Source organism: Oncorhynchus kisutch, linkage group LG14, assembly GCF_002021735.2.
Source record: "Oncorhynchus kisutch isolate 150728-3 linkage group LG14, Okis_V2, whole genome shotgun sequence".
Classification (NCBI taxonomy): Eukaryota; Metazoa; Chordata; class Actinopteri; order Salmoniformes; family Salmonidae; genus Oncorhynchus; species Oncorhynchus kisutch.
Genome location: NC_034187.2, coordinates 59,347,980 through 59,363,993, shown reverse-complemented (window position 1 = coordinate 59,363,993; position 16,014 = coordinate 59,347,980). Strand labels below are relative to the sequence as shown.

Here is a 16,014-nt window from a genome sequence, read left to right as displayed (position 1 = left end):
TAGAACCTATTACGACAACCACTGCAGCTCCTGCTACAACAACTACAACTTCAGCTCCTGCGACAACCACAACAACAGCACCTCCAACAACTGTATCTCCCACGATAACTGCAGCTCCTACAACAGCTTTAGCATCTACGACAACCACTGCAGCCCTAACAACAACAACAACTGCTGCTCCTACGACCACTACAGATCCAGAACCTATTACGACAACCACTGCAGCTCCTGCTACAACAACTACAACTTCAGCTCCTGCGACAACCACAACAACAGCACCTCCAACAACTGTAGCTCCCACGACAACTGCAGCTCCTACAACAGCTTTAGCATCTACGACAACCACTGCAGACCTAACAACAACAACTGCTGCTCCTACGACCACTACAGTTCCAGAACCTATGACGACAACCAGTGCAGCTCCTGCAACAACAACTACAACTTCAGCTCCTACGACAACCACAACAACAGCACCTCCAACAACTGTAGCTCCCACGATAACTGCTGCTCCTACAACAGCTTTAGCATCTACTTCAACCACTGCAGCCCTAACTACAACAACTGCTGCCCCTACGACCACTGTAACTCCACGACCTACTACGACAACCAGTGCAGCTCCTGCTACAACAACAACAACTTCAGCTCCTACGACAACCACAACAACAGCACCTCCAACAACTGTAGCTCCCACAACAACTGCAGCTCCTACAACAGCTTTAGCATCTACGATAACCACTGCAGCCCCAACAACAACAACTGCTGCTCCTACGACCACTACAGCTCCAGAACCTATTACGACAACCACTGCAGCTCCTGCTACAACAACAACAACTTCAGCTCCTACGACAACCACAACAACAGCACCTCCAACAACTGTAGCTCCCACGATAACTGCAGCTCCTACAACAGCTTTAGCATCTATGACAACCACTGCAGGCCTCACAACAACAACTGCTGCTCCTACGACCACGACCACTACAGCTCCAGAACCTATTACGACAACCACTGCAACTCCTACTACAACAACTACAACAGCACCTACTACAACACCTGCAGTTCCTACAACTGTAGCTCCCATGACCACTCCACCTGCTGTACTTACTTCAACAATCACACCTACAGCTCCTGATAACACAACTGTAACTTCTACGTCAACCACAGCAGCTCTAACTACAACAATTGCTGCTCCAACGACCACTACAATTCTAGAACCTATTACGACAACCACTGCAGCTCCAGCTAAAACAACTACAACTTCAGCTCCTACGACAACCACAACAACAGCACCTCCAACAACTGTAGCTCCCACAACAACTGCAGCTCCTACAACAGCTTTAGCATCTACGATAACCACTGCAGCCCCAACAACAACAACTGCTGCTCCTACGACCACTACAGCTCCAGAACCTATTACGACAACCACTGCAGCTCCTGCTACAACTACAACAACAGCACCTCCAACAACTGTAGCTCCCACGATAACTGCAGCTCCGACAACAGCTTTAGCATCTACGACAAACACTGCAGCCCTAACAACAACAACTGCTGCTCCTACGACCACTACAGATCCAGAACCTATTACGACAACCACTGCAGCTCCTGCTACAACAACTACAACTTCAGCTCCTGCGACAACCACAACAACAGCACCTCCAACAACTGTAGCTCCCACAACAACTGCTGCTCCTACAACAGCTTTAGCATCTACTTCAACCACTGCAGCCCTAACTACAACAACTGCTGCCCCTACGACCACTGTAACTCCACGACCTACTACGACTACCAGTGCAGCTCTTACTACAACAACTACAACTTCAGCTCCTACGACAACCACAACAACAGCACCTCCAACAACTGTAGCTCCCCCGATTACTCCTGCTCCTACAACAGCTTTAGCGTCTACTTCAACCACTGCAGCCCTAACTACAACAACTGCTGCCCCTACGACCACTGTAACTCCACGACCTACTACGACAACCAGTGCAGCTCTTACTACAACAACTACAACTTCAGCTCCTACGACAACCACAACAACAGCACCTCCAACAACTGTAGCTCCCACAACAACTGCAGCTCCTACAACAGCTTTAGCATCTACGATAACCACTGCAGCCCCAACAACAACAACTGCTGCTCCTACGACCACTACAGCTCCAGAACCTATTACGACAACCACTGCAGCTCCTGCTACAACAACAACAACATCAGCTCCTACGACAACAACAACAACAGCACCTCCAACAACTGTAGCTCCCACGATAACTGCAGCTCCTACAACAGCTTTAGCATCTATGACAACCACTGCAGGCCTAACTACAACAACTGATGCCCCTACGACCACTGTAACTCCACGACCTACTACGACAACCAGTGCAGCTCTTACTACAACAACTACAACTTCTGCTCCTACGACAACCACAACAACAGCACCTCCAACAACTGTAGCTCCCACGATAACTGCAGCTCTGACAACAGCTTTAGCATCTACGACAACCACTGCAGCCCTAACAACAACAACTGCTGCTCGTACGACCACTACAGATCCAGAACCTATTACGACAACCACTGCAGCTCCTTCTACAACAACTACAACTTCAGCTCCTACGACAACCACAACAACAGCACCTCTAACAACTGCTGCTCCTACGACCACTGTAACTCCACAACCTACTTCGACAACCAGTGCAGCTCCTACTACAACAACTGCTGTTCCACCGACCACAGTGACTGCAGCACCTTCTACAATAACTACAACTTCAGCTCCTACAACAACCAAAACAACAACTGTAGCTCCCACGACAACTGCAGCTCCTACAACCGCTTTAGCATCTATGACAACCACTGCAGGCCTCACAACAACAACTGCTGCTCCTACGACCACGACCACTACATCTCCAGAACCTATTACGACAACCACTGCAGCTCCTACTACAACAACTACAACTTCAGCTCCTACGACAACCACAACAACAGCACCTACTACAACACCTGAAGTTCTTAAAACTGTAGCTCCCACGACCACTCCACCTGCTGTACTTACTTCAACAATCACACCTACAGCTCCTGATACCACAACTGTAACTTCTACGTCAACCACAGCAGCTCTAACTACAACAATTGCTGCTCCAACGACCACTACAATTCTAGAACCTATTACGACAACCACTGCAGCTCCTGCTACAACAACTACAACTTCAGCTCCTACGACAACCACAACAACAGCACCTCCAACAACTGTAGCTCCCACGATAACTGCAGCTCCGACAACAGCTTTAGCATCTACGACAACCACTGCAGCCCTAACAACAACAACTGCTGCTCCTACGACCACTACAGTGCCAGAACCTATTACGACAACCACTGCAGCTCCTGCTACAAAAACAACAACTTCAGCTCCTACGACAACAACAACAACAGCACCTCCAACAACTGTAGCTCCCACGATAACTGCAGCTCCTACAACAGCTTTAGCATCTATGACAACCACTGCAGGCCTAACTACAACAACTGCTGCCCCTACGACCACTGTAACTCCACGACCTACTACGACAACCAGTGCAGCTCTTACTACAACAACTACAACTTCAGCTCCTACGACAACCACAACAACAGCACCTCCAACAACTGTAGCTCCCACGATAACTGCAGCTCCGACAACAGCTTTAGCATCTTCGACAACCACTGCAGCCCTAACAACAACAACTGCTGCTCCTACGACCACTACAGATCCAGAACCTATTACGACAACCACTGCAGCTCCTTCTACAACAACTACAATTTCAGCTCCTACGACAACCACAACAACAGCACCTCCAACAACTGCTGCTCCTACGACCACTGTAACTCCACAACCTACTTCGACAACAAGTGCAGCTCCTACTACAACAACTGCTGTTCCAACGACCACAGTGACTGCAGCACCTTCTACAATAACTACAACTTCAGCTCTTACGACAACCACAACAACAACTGTAGCTCCCACGATAACTGCAGCTCCTACAACAGCTTTAGCATCTATGACAACCACTGCAGGCCTCACAACAACAACCTCTGCTCCTACGACCACGACCACTACAGCTCCAGAACCTATTACGACAACCACTGCAGCTCCTACTACAACAACTACAACTTCAGCTCCTACGACAACCACAACAACAGCACCTACTACAACACCTGCAGTTCCTACAACTGTAGCTCCCACTACCACTCCACCTGCTGTACTTACTTCAACAATCACACCTACAGCTCCTGATACCACAACTGTAACTTCTACGTCAACCACAGCAGCTCTAACTACAACAATTGCTGCTCCAACGACCACTACAATTCTAGAACCTATTACGACAACCACTGCAGCTCCAGCTAAAACAACTACAACTTCAGCTCCTACGACAACCACAACAACAGCACCTCCAACAACTGTAGCTCCCACGATAACTGCAGCTCCGACAACAGCTTTAGCATCTACGACAAACACTGCAGCCCTAACAACAACAACTGCTGCTCCTACGACCACTACAGATCCAGAACCTATTACGACAACCACTGCAGCTCCTGCTACAACAACTACAACTTCAGCTCCTGCGACAACCACAACAACAGCACCTCCAACAACTGTAGCTCCCACAACAACTGCTGCTCCTACAACAGCTTTAGCATCTACTTCAACCACTGCAGCCCTAACTACAACAACTGCTGCCCCTACGACCACTGTAACTCCACGACCTACTACGACTACCAGTGCAGCTCTTACTACAACAACTACAACTTCAGCTCCTACGACAACCACAACAACAGCACCTCCAACAACTGTAGCTCCCCCGATTACTCCTGCTCCTACAACAGCTTTAGCGTCTACTTCAACCACTGCAGCCCTAACTACAACAACTGCTGCCCCTACGACCACTGTAACTCCACGACCTACTACGACAACCAGTGCAGCTCTTACTACAACAACTACAACTTCAGCTCCTACGACAACCACAACAACAGCACCTCCAACAACTGTAGCTCCCACAACAACTGCAGCTCCTACAACAGCTTTAGCATCTACGATAACCACTGCAGCCCCAACAACAACAACTGCTGCTCCTACGACCACTACAGCTCCAGAACCTATTACGACAACCACTGCAGCTCCTGCTACAACAACAACAACATCAGCTCCTACGACAACAACAACAACAGCACCTCCAACAACTGTAGCTCCCACGATAACTGCAGCTCCTACAACAGCTTTAGCATCTATGACAACCACTGCAGGCCTAACTACAACAACTGATGCCCCTACGACCACTGTAACTCCACGACCTACTACGACAACCAGTGCAGCTCTTACTACAACAACTACAACTTCTGCTCCTACGACAACCACAACAACAGCACCTCCAACAACTGTAGCTCCCACGATAACTGCAGCTCTGACAACAGCTTTAGCATCTTCGACAACCACTGCAGCCCTAACAACAACAACTGCTGCTCGTACGACCACTACAGATCCAGAACCTATTACGACAACCACTGCAGCTCCTTCTACAACAACTACAACTTCAGCTCCTACGACAACCACAACAACAGCACCTCCAACAACTGCTGCTCCTACGACCACTGTAACTCCACAACCTACTTCGACAACCAGTGCAGCTCCTACTACAACAACTGCTGTTCCACCGACCACAGTGACTGCAGCACCTTCTACAATAACTACAACTTCAGCTCCTACAACAACCAAAACAACAACTGTAGCTCCCACGACAACTGCAGCTCCTACAACCGCTTTAGCATCTATGACAACCACTGCAGGCCTCACAACAACAACTGCTGCTCCTACGACCACGACCACTACATCTCCAGAACCTATTACGACAACCACTGCAGCTCCTACTACAACAACTACAACTTCAGCTCCTACGACAACCACAACAACAGCACCTACTACAACACCTGAAGTTCCTAAAACTGTAGCTCCCACGACCACTCCACCTGCTGTACTTACTTCAACAATCACACCTACAGCTCCTGATACCACAACTGTAACTTCTACGTCAACCACAGCAGCTCTAACTACAACAATTGCTGCTCCAACGACCACTACAATTCTAGAACCTATTACGACAACCACTGCAGCTCCTGCTACAACAACTACAACTTCAGCTCCTGCGACAACCACAACAACAGCACCTCCAACAACTGTATCTCCCACGATAACTGCAGCTCCTACAACAGCTTTAGCATCTACGACAACCACTGCAGCCCTAACAACAACAACAACTGCTGCTCCTACGACCACTACAGATCCAGAACCTATTACGACAACCACTGCAGCTCCTGCTACAACAACTACAACTTCAGCTCCTGCGACAACCACAACAACAGCACCTCCAACAACTGTAGCTCCCACGACAACTGCAGCTCCTACAACAGCTTTAGCATCTACGACAACCACTGCAGACCTAACAACAACAACTGCTGCTCCTACGACCACTACAGTTCCAGAACCTATGACGACAACCAGTGCAGCTCCTGCAACAACAACTACAACTTCAGCTCCTACGACAACCACAACAACAGCACCTCCAACAACTGTAGCTCCCACGATAACTGCTGCTCCTACAACAGCTTTAGCATCTACTTCAACCACTGCAGCCCTAACTACAACAACTGCTGCCCCTACGACCACTGTAACTCCACGACCTACTACGACAACCAGTGCAGCTCCTGCTACAACAACAACAACTTCAGCTCCTACGACAACCACAACAACAGCACCTCCAACAACTGTAGCTCCCACAACAACTGCAGCTCCTACAACAGCTTTAGCATCTACGATAACCACTGCAGCCCCAACAACAACAACTGCTGCTCCTACGACCACTACAGCTCCAGAACCTATTACGACAACCACTGCAGCTCCTGCTACAACAACAACAACTTCAGCTCCTACGACAACCACAACAACAGCACCTCCAACAACTGTAGCTCCCACGATAACTGCAGCTCCTACAACAGCTTTAGCATCTATGACAACCACTGCAGGCCTCACAACAACAACTGCTGCTCCTACGACCACGACCACTACAGCTCCAGAACCTATTACGACAACCACTGCAACTCCTACTACAACAACTACAACAGCACCTACTACAACACCTGCAGTTCCTACAACTGTAGCTCCCATGACCACTCCACCTGCTGTACTTACTTCAACAATCACACCTACAGCTCCTGATAACACAACTGTAACTTCTACGTCAACCACAGCAGCTCTAACTACAACAATTGCTGCTCCAACGACCACTACAATTCTAGAACCTATTACGACAACCACTGCAGCTCCAGCTACAACAACTACAACTTCAGCTCCTACGACAACCACAACAACAGCACCTCCAACAACTGTAGCTCCCCCGATTACTCCTGCTCCTACAACAGCTTTAGCGTCTACTTCAACCACTGCAGCCCTAACTACAACAACTGATGCCCCTACGACCACTGTAACTCCACGACCTACTACGACAACCAGTGCAGCTCTTACTACAACAACTACAACTTCTGCTCCTACGACAACCACAACAACAGCACCTCCAACAACTGTAGCTCCCACGATAACTGCAGCTCTGACAACAGCTTTAGCATCTACGACAACCACTGCAGCCCTAACAACAACAACTGCTGCTCGTACGACCACTACAGATCCAGAACCTATTACGACAACCACTGCAGCTCCTTCTACAACAACTACAACTTCAGCTCCTACGACAACCACAACAACAGCACCTCTAACAACTGCTGCTCCTACGACCACTGTAACTCCACAACCTACTTCGACAACCAGTGCAGCTCCTACTACAACAACTGCTGTTCCACCGACCACAGTGACTGCAGCACCTTCTACAATAACTACAACTTCAGCTCCTACAACAACCAAAACAACAACTGTAGCTCCCACGACAACTGCAGCTCCTACAACCGCTTTAGCATCTATGACAACCACTGCAGGCCTCACAACAACAACTGCTGCTCCTACGACCACGACCACTACATCTCCAGAACCTATTACGACAACCACTGCAGCTCCTACTACAACAACTACAACTTCAGCTCCTACGACAACCACAACAACAGCACCTACTACAACACCTGAAGTTCCTAAAACTGTAGCTCCCACGACCACTCCACCTGCTGTACTTACTTCAACAATCACACCTACAGCTCCTGATACCACAACTGTAACTTCTACGTCAACCACAGCAGCTCTAACTACAACAATTGCTGCTCCAACGACCACTACAATTCTAGAACCTATTACGACAACCACTGCAGCTCCTGCTACAACAACTACAACTTCAGCTCCTACGACAACCACAACAACAGCACCTCCAACAACTGTAGCTCCCACGATAACTGCAGCTCCGACAACAGCTTTAGCATCTACGACAACCACTGCAGCCCTAACAACAACAACTGCTGCTCCTACGACCACTACAGTGCCAGAACCTATTACGACAACCACTGCAGCTCCTGCTACAAAAACAACAACTTCAGCTCCTACGACAACAACAACAACAGCACCTCCAACAACTGTAGCTCCCACGATAACTGCAGCTCCTACAACAGCTTTAGCATCTATGACAACAACTGCAGGCCTAACTACAACAACTGCTGCCCCTACGACCACTGTAACTCCACGACCTACTACGACAACCAGTGCAGCTCTTACTACAACAACTACAACTTCAGCTCCTACGACAACCACAACAACAGCACCTCCAACAACTGTAGCTCCCACGATAACTGCAGCTCCGACAACAGCTTTAGCATCTTCGACAACCACTGCAGCCCTAACAACAACAACTGCTGCTCCTACGACCACTACAGATCCAGAACCTATTACGACAACCACTGCAGCTCCTTCTACGACAACCACAACAACAGCACCTCCAACAACTGCTGCTCCTACGACCACTGTAACTCCACAACCTACTTCGACAACAAGTGCAGCTCCTACTACAACAACTGCTGTTCCAACGACCACAGTGACTGCAGCACCTTCTACAATAACTACAACTTCAGCTCTTACGACAACCACAACAACAACTGTAGCTCCCACGACAACTGCAGCTCCTACAACAGCTTTAGCATCTATGACAACCACTGCAGGCCTCACAACAACAACCTCTGCTCCTACGACCACGACCACTACAGCTCCAGAACCTATTACGACAACCACTGCAGCTCCTTCTACAACAACTACAACTTCAGCTCCTACGACAACCACAACAACAGCACCTCCAACAACTGTAGCTCCCACGATAACTGCAGCTCCTACAACAGCTTTAGCATCTATGACAACCACTGCAGGCCTCACAACAACAACCTCTGCTCCTACGACCACGACCACTACAGCTCCAGAACCTATTACGACAACCACTGCAGCTCCTACTACAACAACTACAACTTCAGCTCCTACGACAACCACAACAACAGCACCTACTACAACACCTGCAGTTCCTACAACTGTAGCTCCCACTACCACTCCACCTGCTGTACTTACTTCAACAATCACACCTACAGCTCCTGATACCACAACTGTAACTTCTACGTCAACCACAGCAGCTCTAACTACAACAATTGCTGCTCCAACGACCACTACAAATCTAGAACCTATTACGACAATCACTGCAGCTCCTGCTACAACAACAACAACTTCAGCTCCTACGACAACCACAACAACAGCATCTTCAACAACTGTAGCTCCCACGATAACTGCAGCTCCGACAACAGCTTTAGCATCTACTACAACCACTGCAGCCCTAACTACAACAACTGCTGCCCCTACGACCACTGTAACTCCACGACCTACTACGACAACCAGTGCAGCTCTTACTACAACAACTACAACTTCCGCTCCTACGACAACCACAACAACAGCACCTCCAACAACTGTAGCTCCCACGATAACTGCAGCTCCGACAACAGCTTTAGCATCTACGACAACCACTGCAGCCCTAACAACAACAACTGCTGCTCCTACGACCACTACAGATCCAGAACCTATTACGACAACCACTGCAGCTCCTGCTACAAAAACTACAACTTCAGCTCCTACGACAACAACAACAACAGCACCTCCAACAACTGTAGCTCCCACAACAACTGCAGCTCCTACAACAGCTTTAGCATCTACGATAACCACTGCAGCCCCAACAACAACAACTGCTGCTCCTACGACCACTACAGCTCCAGAACCTATTACGACAACCACTGCAGCTCCTGCTACAACAACAACAACTTCAGCTCCTACGACAACCACAACAACAGCATCTTCAACAACTGTAGCTCCCACGATAACTGCAGCTCCGACAACAGCTTTAGCATCTACTACAACCACTGCAGCCCTAACTACAACAACTGCTGCCCCTACGACCACTGTAACTCCACAACCTACTACGACAACCAGTGCAGCTCTTACTACAACAAGTACAACTTCAGCTCCTACGACAACCACAACAACAGCACCTCCAACAACTGTAGCTCCCACGATAACTGCAGCTCCGACAACAGTTTTAGCATCTACGACAACCACTGCAGCCCTAACAACAACAACTGCTGCTCCTACGACCACTACAGATCCAGAACCTATTACGACAACCACTGCAGCTCCTGCTACAATAACTACAACTTCAGCTCCTACGACAACCACAACAACAACTGTAGCTCCCATGACAACTGCAGCTCCTACAACATCTTTAGCATCTACGATAACCACTGCAGCCCCAACAACAACAACTGCTGCTCCTACGACCACTACAGCTCCAGAACCTATTACGACAACCACTGCAGCTCCTGCTACAACAACAACAACTTCAGCTCCTACGACAACCACAACAACAGCACCTCCAACAACTGTAGCTCCCACGATAACTGCAGCTCCTACAACAGCTTTAGCTTCTATGACAACCACTGCAGGCATCACAACAACAACCTCTGCTCCTACGACCACGACCACTACAGCTCCAGAACCTATTACGACAACCACTGCAGCTCCTTCTACAACAACTACAACTTCAGCTCCTACGACAACCACAACAACAGCACCTCCAACAACTGCTGCCCCTACGACCACTGTAACTCCACGACCTACTACGACAACCAGTGCAGCTCTTACTACAACAACTACAACTTCAGCTCCTACGACAACCACAACAACAGCACCTCCAACAACTGTAGCTCCCACGATAACTGCAGCTCCGACAACAGCTTTAGCATCTAGGACAACCACTGCAGCCCTAACAACAACAACTGCTGCTCCTACGACCACTACAGATCCAGAACCTATTACGACAACCACTGCAGCTCCTGCTACAAAAACTACAACTTCAGCTCCTACGACAACCACAACAACAGCACCTCCAACAACTGTAGCTCCCACAACAACTGCAGCTCCTACAACAGCTTTAGCATCTACGATAACCACTGCAGCCCCAACAACAACAACTGCTGCTCCTACGACCACTACAGCTCCAGAACCTATTACGACAACCATTGCAGCTCCTGCTACAACAACAACTTCAGCTCCTACGACAACCACAACAACAGCATCTTCAACAACTGTAGCTCCCACGATAACTGCAGCTCCGACAACAGCTTTAGCATCTACTACAACCACTGCAGCCCTAACAACAACAACTGCTGCTCCTACGACCACTACAGATCCAGAACCTATTACGACAACCACTGCAGCTCCTGCTACAATAACTACAACTTCAGCTCCTACGACAACCACAACAACAACTGTAGCTCCCATGACAACTGCAGCTCCTACAACAGCTTTAGCATCTACGATAACCACTGCAGCCCCAACAACAACAACTGCTGCTCCTACGACCACTACAGCTCCAGAACCTATTACGACAACCACTGCAGCTCCTGCTACAACAACAACAACAACAACTTCAGCTCCTACGACAACCACAACAACAGCACCTCCAACAACTGTAGCTCCCACGATAACTGCAGCTCCTACAACAGCTTTAGCATCTATGACAACCACTGCAGGCCTCACAACAACAACCTCTGCTCCTACGACCACGACCACTACAGCTCCAGAACCTATTACGACAACCACTGCAGCTCCTACTACAACAACTACAACTTCAGCTCCTACGACAACCACAACAACAGCACCTACTACAACACCTGCAGTTCCTACAACTGTAGCTCCCACGACCACTCCACCTGCTGTACTTACTTCAACAATCACACCTACAGCTCCTGATACCACAACTGTAACTTCTACGTCAACCACAGCAGCTCTAACTACAACAATTGCTGCTCCAACGACCACTACAAATCTAGAACCTATTACGACAATCACTGCAGCTCCTGCTACAACAACAACAACTTCAGCTCCTACGACAACCACAACAACAGCATCTTCAACAACTGTAGCTCCCACGATAACTGCAGCTCCGACAACAGCTTTAGCATCTACTACAACCACTGCAGCCCTAACTACAACAACTGCTGCCCCTACGACCACTGTAACTCCACGACCTACTACGACAACCAGTGCAGCTCTTACTACAACAACTACAACTTCAGCTCCTACGACAACCACAACAACAGCACCTCCAACAACTGTAGCTCCCACGATAACTGCAGCTCCGACAACAGCTTTAGCATCTACGACAACCACTGCAGCCCTAACAACAACAACTGCTGCTCCTACGACCACTACAGATCCAGAACCTATTACGACAACCACTGCAGCTCCTGCTACAAAAACTACAACTTCAGCTCCTACGACAACAACAACAACAGCACCTCCAACAACTGTAGCTCCCACAACAACTGCAGCTCCTACAACAGCTTTAGCATCTACGATAACCACTGCAGCCCCAACAACAACAACTGCTGCTCCTACGACCACTACAGCTCCAGAACCTATTACGACAACCACTGCAGCTCCTGCTACAACAACAACAACTTCAGCTCCTACGACAACCACAACAACAGCATCTTCAACAACTGTAGCTCCCACGATAACTGCAGCTCCGACAACAGCTTTAGCATCTACTACAACCACTGCAGCCCTAACTACAACAACTGCTGCCCCTACGACCACTGTAACTCCACAACCTACTACGACAACCAGTGCAGCTCTTACTACAACAACTACAACTTCAGCTCCTACGACAACCACAACAACAGCACCTCCAACAACTGTAGCTCCCACGATAACTGCAGCTCCGACAACAGTTTTAGCATCTACGACAACCACTGCAGCCCTAACAACAACAACTGCTGCTCCTACGACCACTACAGATCCAGAACCTATTACGACAACCACTGCAGCTCCTGCTACAATAACTACAACTTCAGCTCCTACGACAACCACAACAACAACTGTAGCTCCCATGACAACTGCAGCTCCTACAACAGCTTTAGCATCTACGATAACCACTGCAGCCCCAACAACAACAACTGCTGCTCCTACGACCACTACAGCTCCAGAACCTATTACGACAACCACTGCAGCTCCTGCTACAACAACAACAACTTCAGCTCCTACGACAACCACAACAACAGCACCTCCAACAACTGTAGCTCCCACGATAACTGCAGCTCCTACAACAGCTTTAGCTTCTATGACAACCACTGCAGGCATCACAACAACAACCTCTGCTCCTACGACCACGACCACTACAGCTCCAGAACCTATTACGACAACCACTGCAGCTCCTTCTACAACAACTACAACTTCAGCTCCTACGACAACCACAACAACAGCACCTCCAACAACTGCTGCCCCTACGACCACTGTAACTCCACGACCTACTACCACAACCAGTGCAGCTCTTACTACAACAACTACAACTTCAGCTCCTACGACAACCACAACAACAGCACCTCCAACAACTGTAGCTCCCACGATAACTGCAGCTCCGACAACAGCTTTAGCATCTACGACAACCACTGCAGCCCTAACAACAACAACTGCTGCTCCTACGACCACTACAGATCCAGAACCTATTACGACAACCACTGCAGCTCCTGCTACAAAAACTACAACGTCAGCTCCTACGACAACCACAACAACAGCACCTCCAACAACTGTAGCTCCCACAACAACTGCAGCTCCTACAACAGCTTTAGCATCTACGATAACCACTGCAGCCCCAACAACAACAACTGCTGCTCCTACGACCACTACAGCTCCAGAACCTATTACGACAACCATTGCAGCTCCTGCTACAACAACAACAACTTCAGCTCCTACGACAACCACAACAACAGCATCTTCAACAACTGTAGCTCCCACGATAACTGCAGCTCCGACAACAGCTTTAGCATCTACTACAACCACTGCAGCCCTAACTACAACAACTGCTGCCCCTACGACCACTGTAACTCCACAACCTACTACGACAACCAGTGCAGCTCTTACTACAACAACTACAACTTCAGCTCCTACGACAACCACAACAAAAGCACCTCCAACAACTGTAGCTCCCACGATAACTGCAGCTCCGACAACAGCTTTAGCATCTACGACAACCACTGCAGCCCTAACAACAACAACTGCTGCTCCTACGACCCCTACAGATCCAGAACCTATTACGACAACCACTGCAGCTCCTGCTACAATAACTACAACTTCAGCTCCTACGACAACCACAACAACAACTGTAGCTCCCATGACAACTGCAACTCCTACAACAGCTTTAGCATCTACGATAACCACTGCAGCCCCAACAACAACAACTGCTGCTCCTACGACCACTACAGCTCCAGAACCTATTACGACAACCACTGCAGCTCCTGCTACAACAACAACAACTTCAGCTCCTACGACAACCACAACAACAGCACCTCCAACAACTGTAGCTCCCACGATAACTGCAGCTCCTACAACAGCTTTAGCTTCTATGACAACCACTGCAGGCATCACAACAACAACCTCTGCTCCTACGACCACGACCACTACAGCTCCAGAACCTATTACGACAACCACTGCAGCTCCTTCTACAACAACTACAACTTCAGCTCCTACGACAACCACAACAACAGCACCTCCAACAACTGCTGCTCCTACGACCACTGTAACTCCACAACCTACTTCGACAACCAGTGCAGCTCCTACTACAACAACTGCTGTTCCAACGACCACAGTGACTGCTGCACCTTCTACAATAACTACAACTTCAGCTCCTACGACAACCACAACAACAGCACCTCCAACAACTGTAGCTCCCACAACAACTGCAGCTCCTACAACAGCTTTAGCATCTACGATAACCACTGCAGCCCCAACAACAACAACTGCTGCTCCTACGACCACTACAGCTCCAGAACCTATTACGACAAACACTGCAGCTCCTGCTACAACAACAACAACAACAACTTTAGCTCCTACGACAACCACAACAACAGCACCTCCAACAACTGTAGCTCCCACGATAACTGCAGCTCCTACAACAGCTTTAGCATCTATGACAACCACTGCAGGCCTCACAACAACAACCTCTGCTCCTACGACCACGACCACTACAGCTCCAGAACCTATTACGACAACCACTGCAGCTCCTACTACAACAACTACAACTTCAGCTCCTACGACAACCACAACAACAGCACCTACTACAACACCTGCAGTTCCTACAACTGTAGCTCCCACGACCACTCCACCTGCTGTACTTACTTCAACAATCACACCTACAGCTCCTGATACCACAACTGTAACTTCTACGTCAACCACAGCAGCTCTAACTACAACAATTGCTGCTCCAACGACCACTACAAATCTAGAACCTATTACGACAATCACTGCAGCTCCTGCTACAACAACAACAACTTCAGCTCCTACGACAACCACAACAACAGCACCTCCAACAACTGTAGCTCCCACGGAAACTGCAGCTCCGACAACAGCTTTAGCATCTACGACAACCACTGCAGCCCTAACAACAACAACTGCTGCTCCTACGACCACTACAGATCCAGAACCTATTA

General features: G+C 48.8%; 5 protein-coding genes across 5 annotated transcripts; all 5 read left to right on the top strand.

Annotated features, from left to right (window-relative positions):
- Positions 1–581: 581 nt before the first annotated feature.
- LOC116353468 (mucin-5AC-like) lies at positions 582–3,968 on the top strand (the record flags this gene model as incomplete). The annotated part of the gene is made up of 4 exons (XM_031789241.1): positions 582–1,066; positions 1,217–1,292; positions 1,644–3,032; positions 3,357–3,968. Coding segments are annotated over 4 exons (2,562 nt in total), but the record flags the coding sequence as incomplete, so codon positions are not given.
- A 102-nt stretch (positions 3,969–4,070) lies between these two features.
- Positions 4,071–5,174, top strand: LOC116353294 (mucin-5AC-like; the record flags this gene model as incomplete). The annotated part of the gene is made up of 2 exons (XM_031787567.1): positions 4,071–4,165; positions 4,487–5,174. Coding segments are annotated over 2 exons (783 nt in total), but the record flags the coding sequence as incomplete, so codon positions are not given.
- Positions 5,175–5,178: 4 nt separating this feature from the next.
- LOC116353467 (mucin-5AC-like) lies at positions 5,179–8,218 on the top strand. Its single transcript, XM_031789240.1, has 3 exons — positions 5,179–7,007; positions 7,971–8,104; positions 8,212–8,218. Exons 1-3 carry the CDS (start codon positions 5,247–5,249, stop codon positions 8,216–8,218), a joined length of 1,902 nt encoding a protein of 633 aa, XP_031645100.1. The 5' UTR covers positions 5,179–5,246.
- Positions 8,219–10,805: 2,587 nt separating this feature from the next.
- Positions 10,806–11,588, top strand: LOC116353293 (mucin-2-like; the record flags this gene model as incomplete). The annotated part of the gene is made up of 1 exon (XM_031787566.1): positions 10,806–11,588. A coding segment is annotated over one exon (783 nt), but the record flags the coding sequence as incomplete, so codon positions are not given.
- Positions 11,589–11,642: 54 nt separating this feature from the next.
- LOC116353466 (mucin-5AC-like) lies at positions 11,643–13,505 on the top strand (the record flags this gene model as incomplete). Its single annotated transcript, XM_031789239.1, has 2 exons — positions 11,643–12,170; positions 12,519–13,505. Coding segments are annotated over 2 exons (1,515 nt in total), but the record flags the coding sequence as incomplete, so codon positions are not given.
- Positions 13,506–16,014: the final 2,509 nt, after the last annotated feature.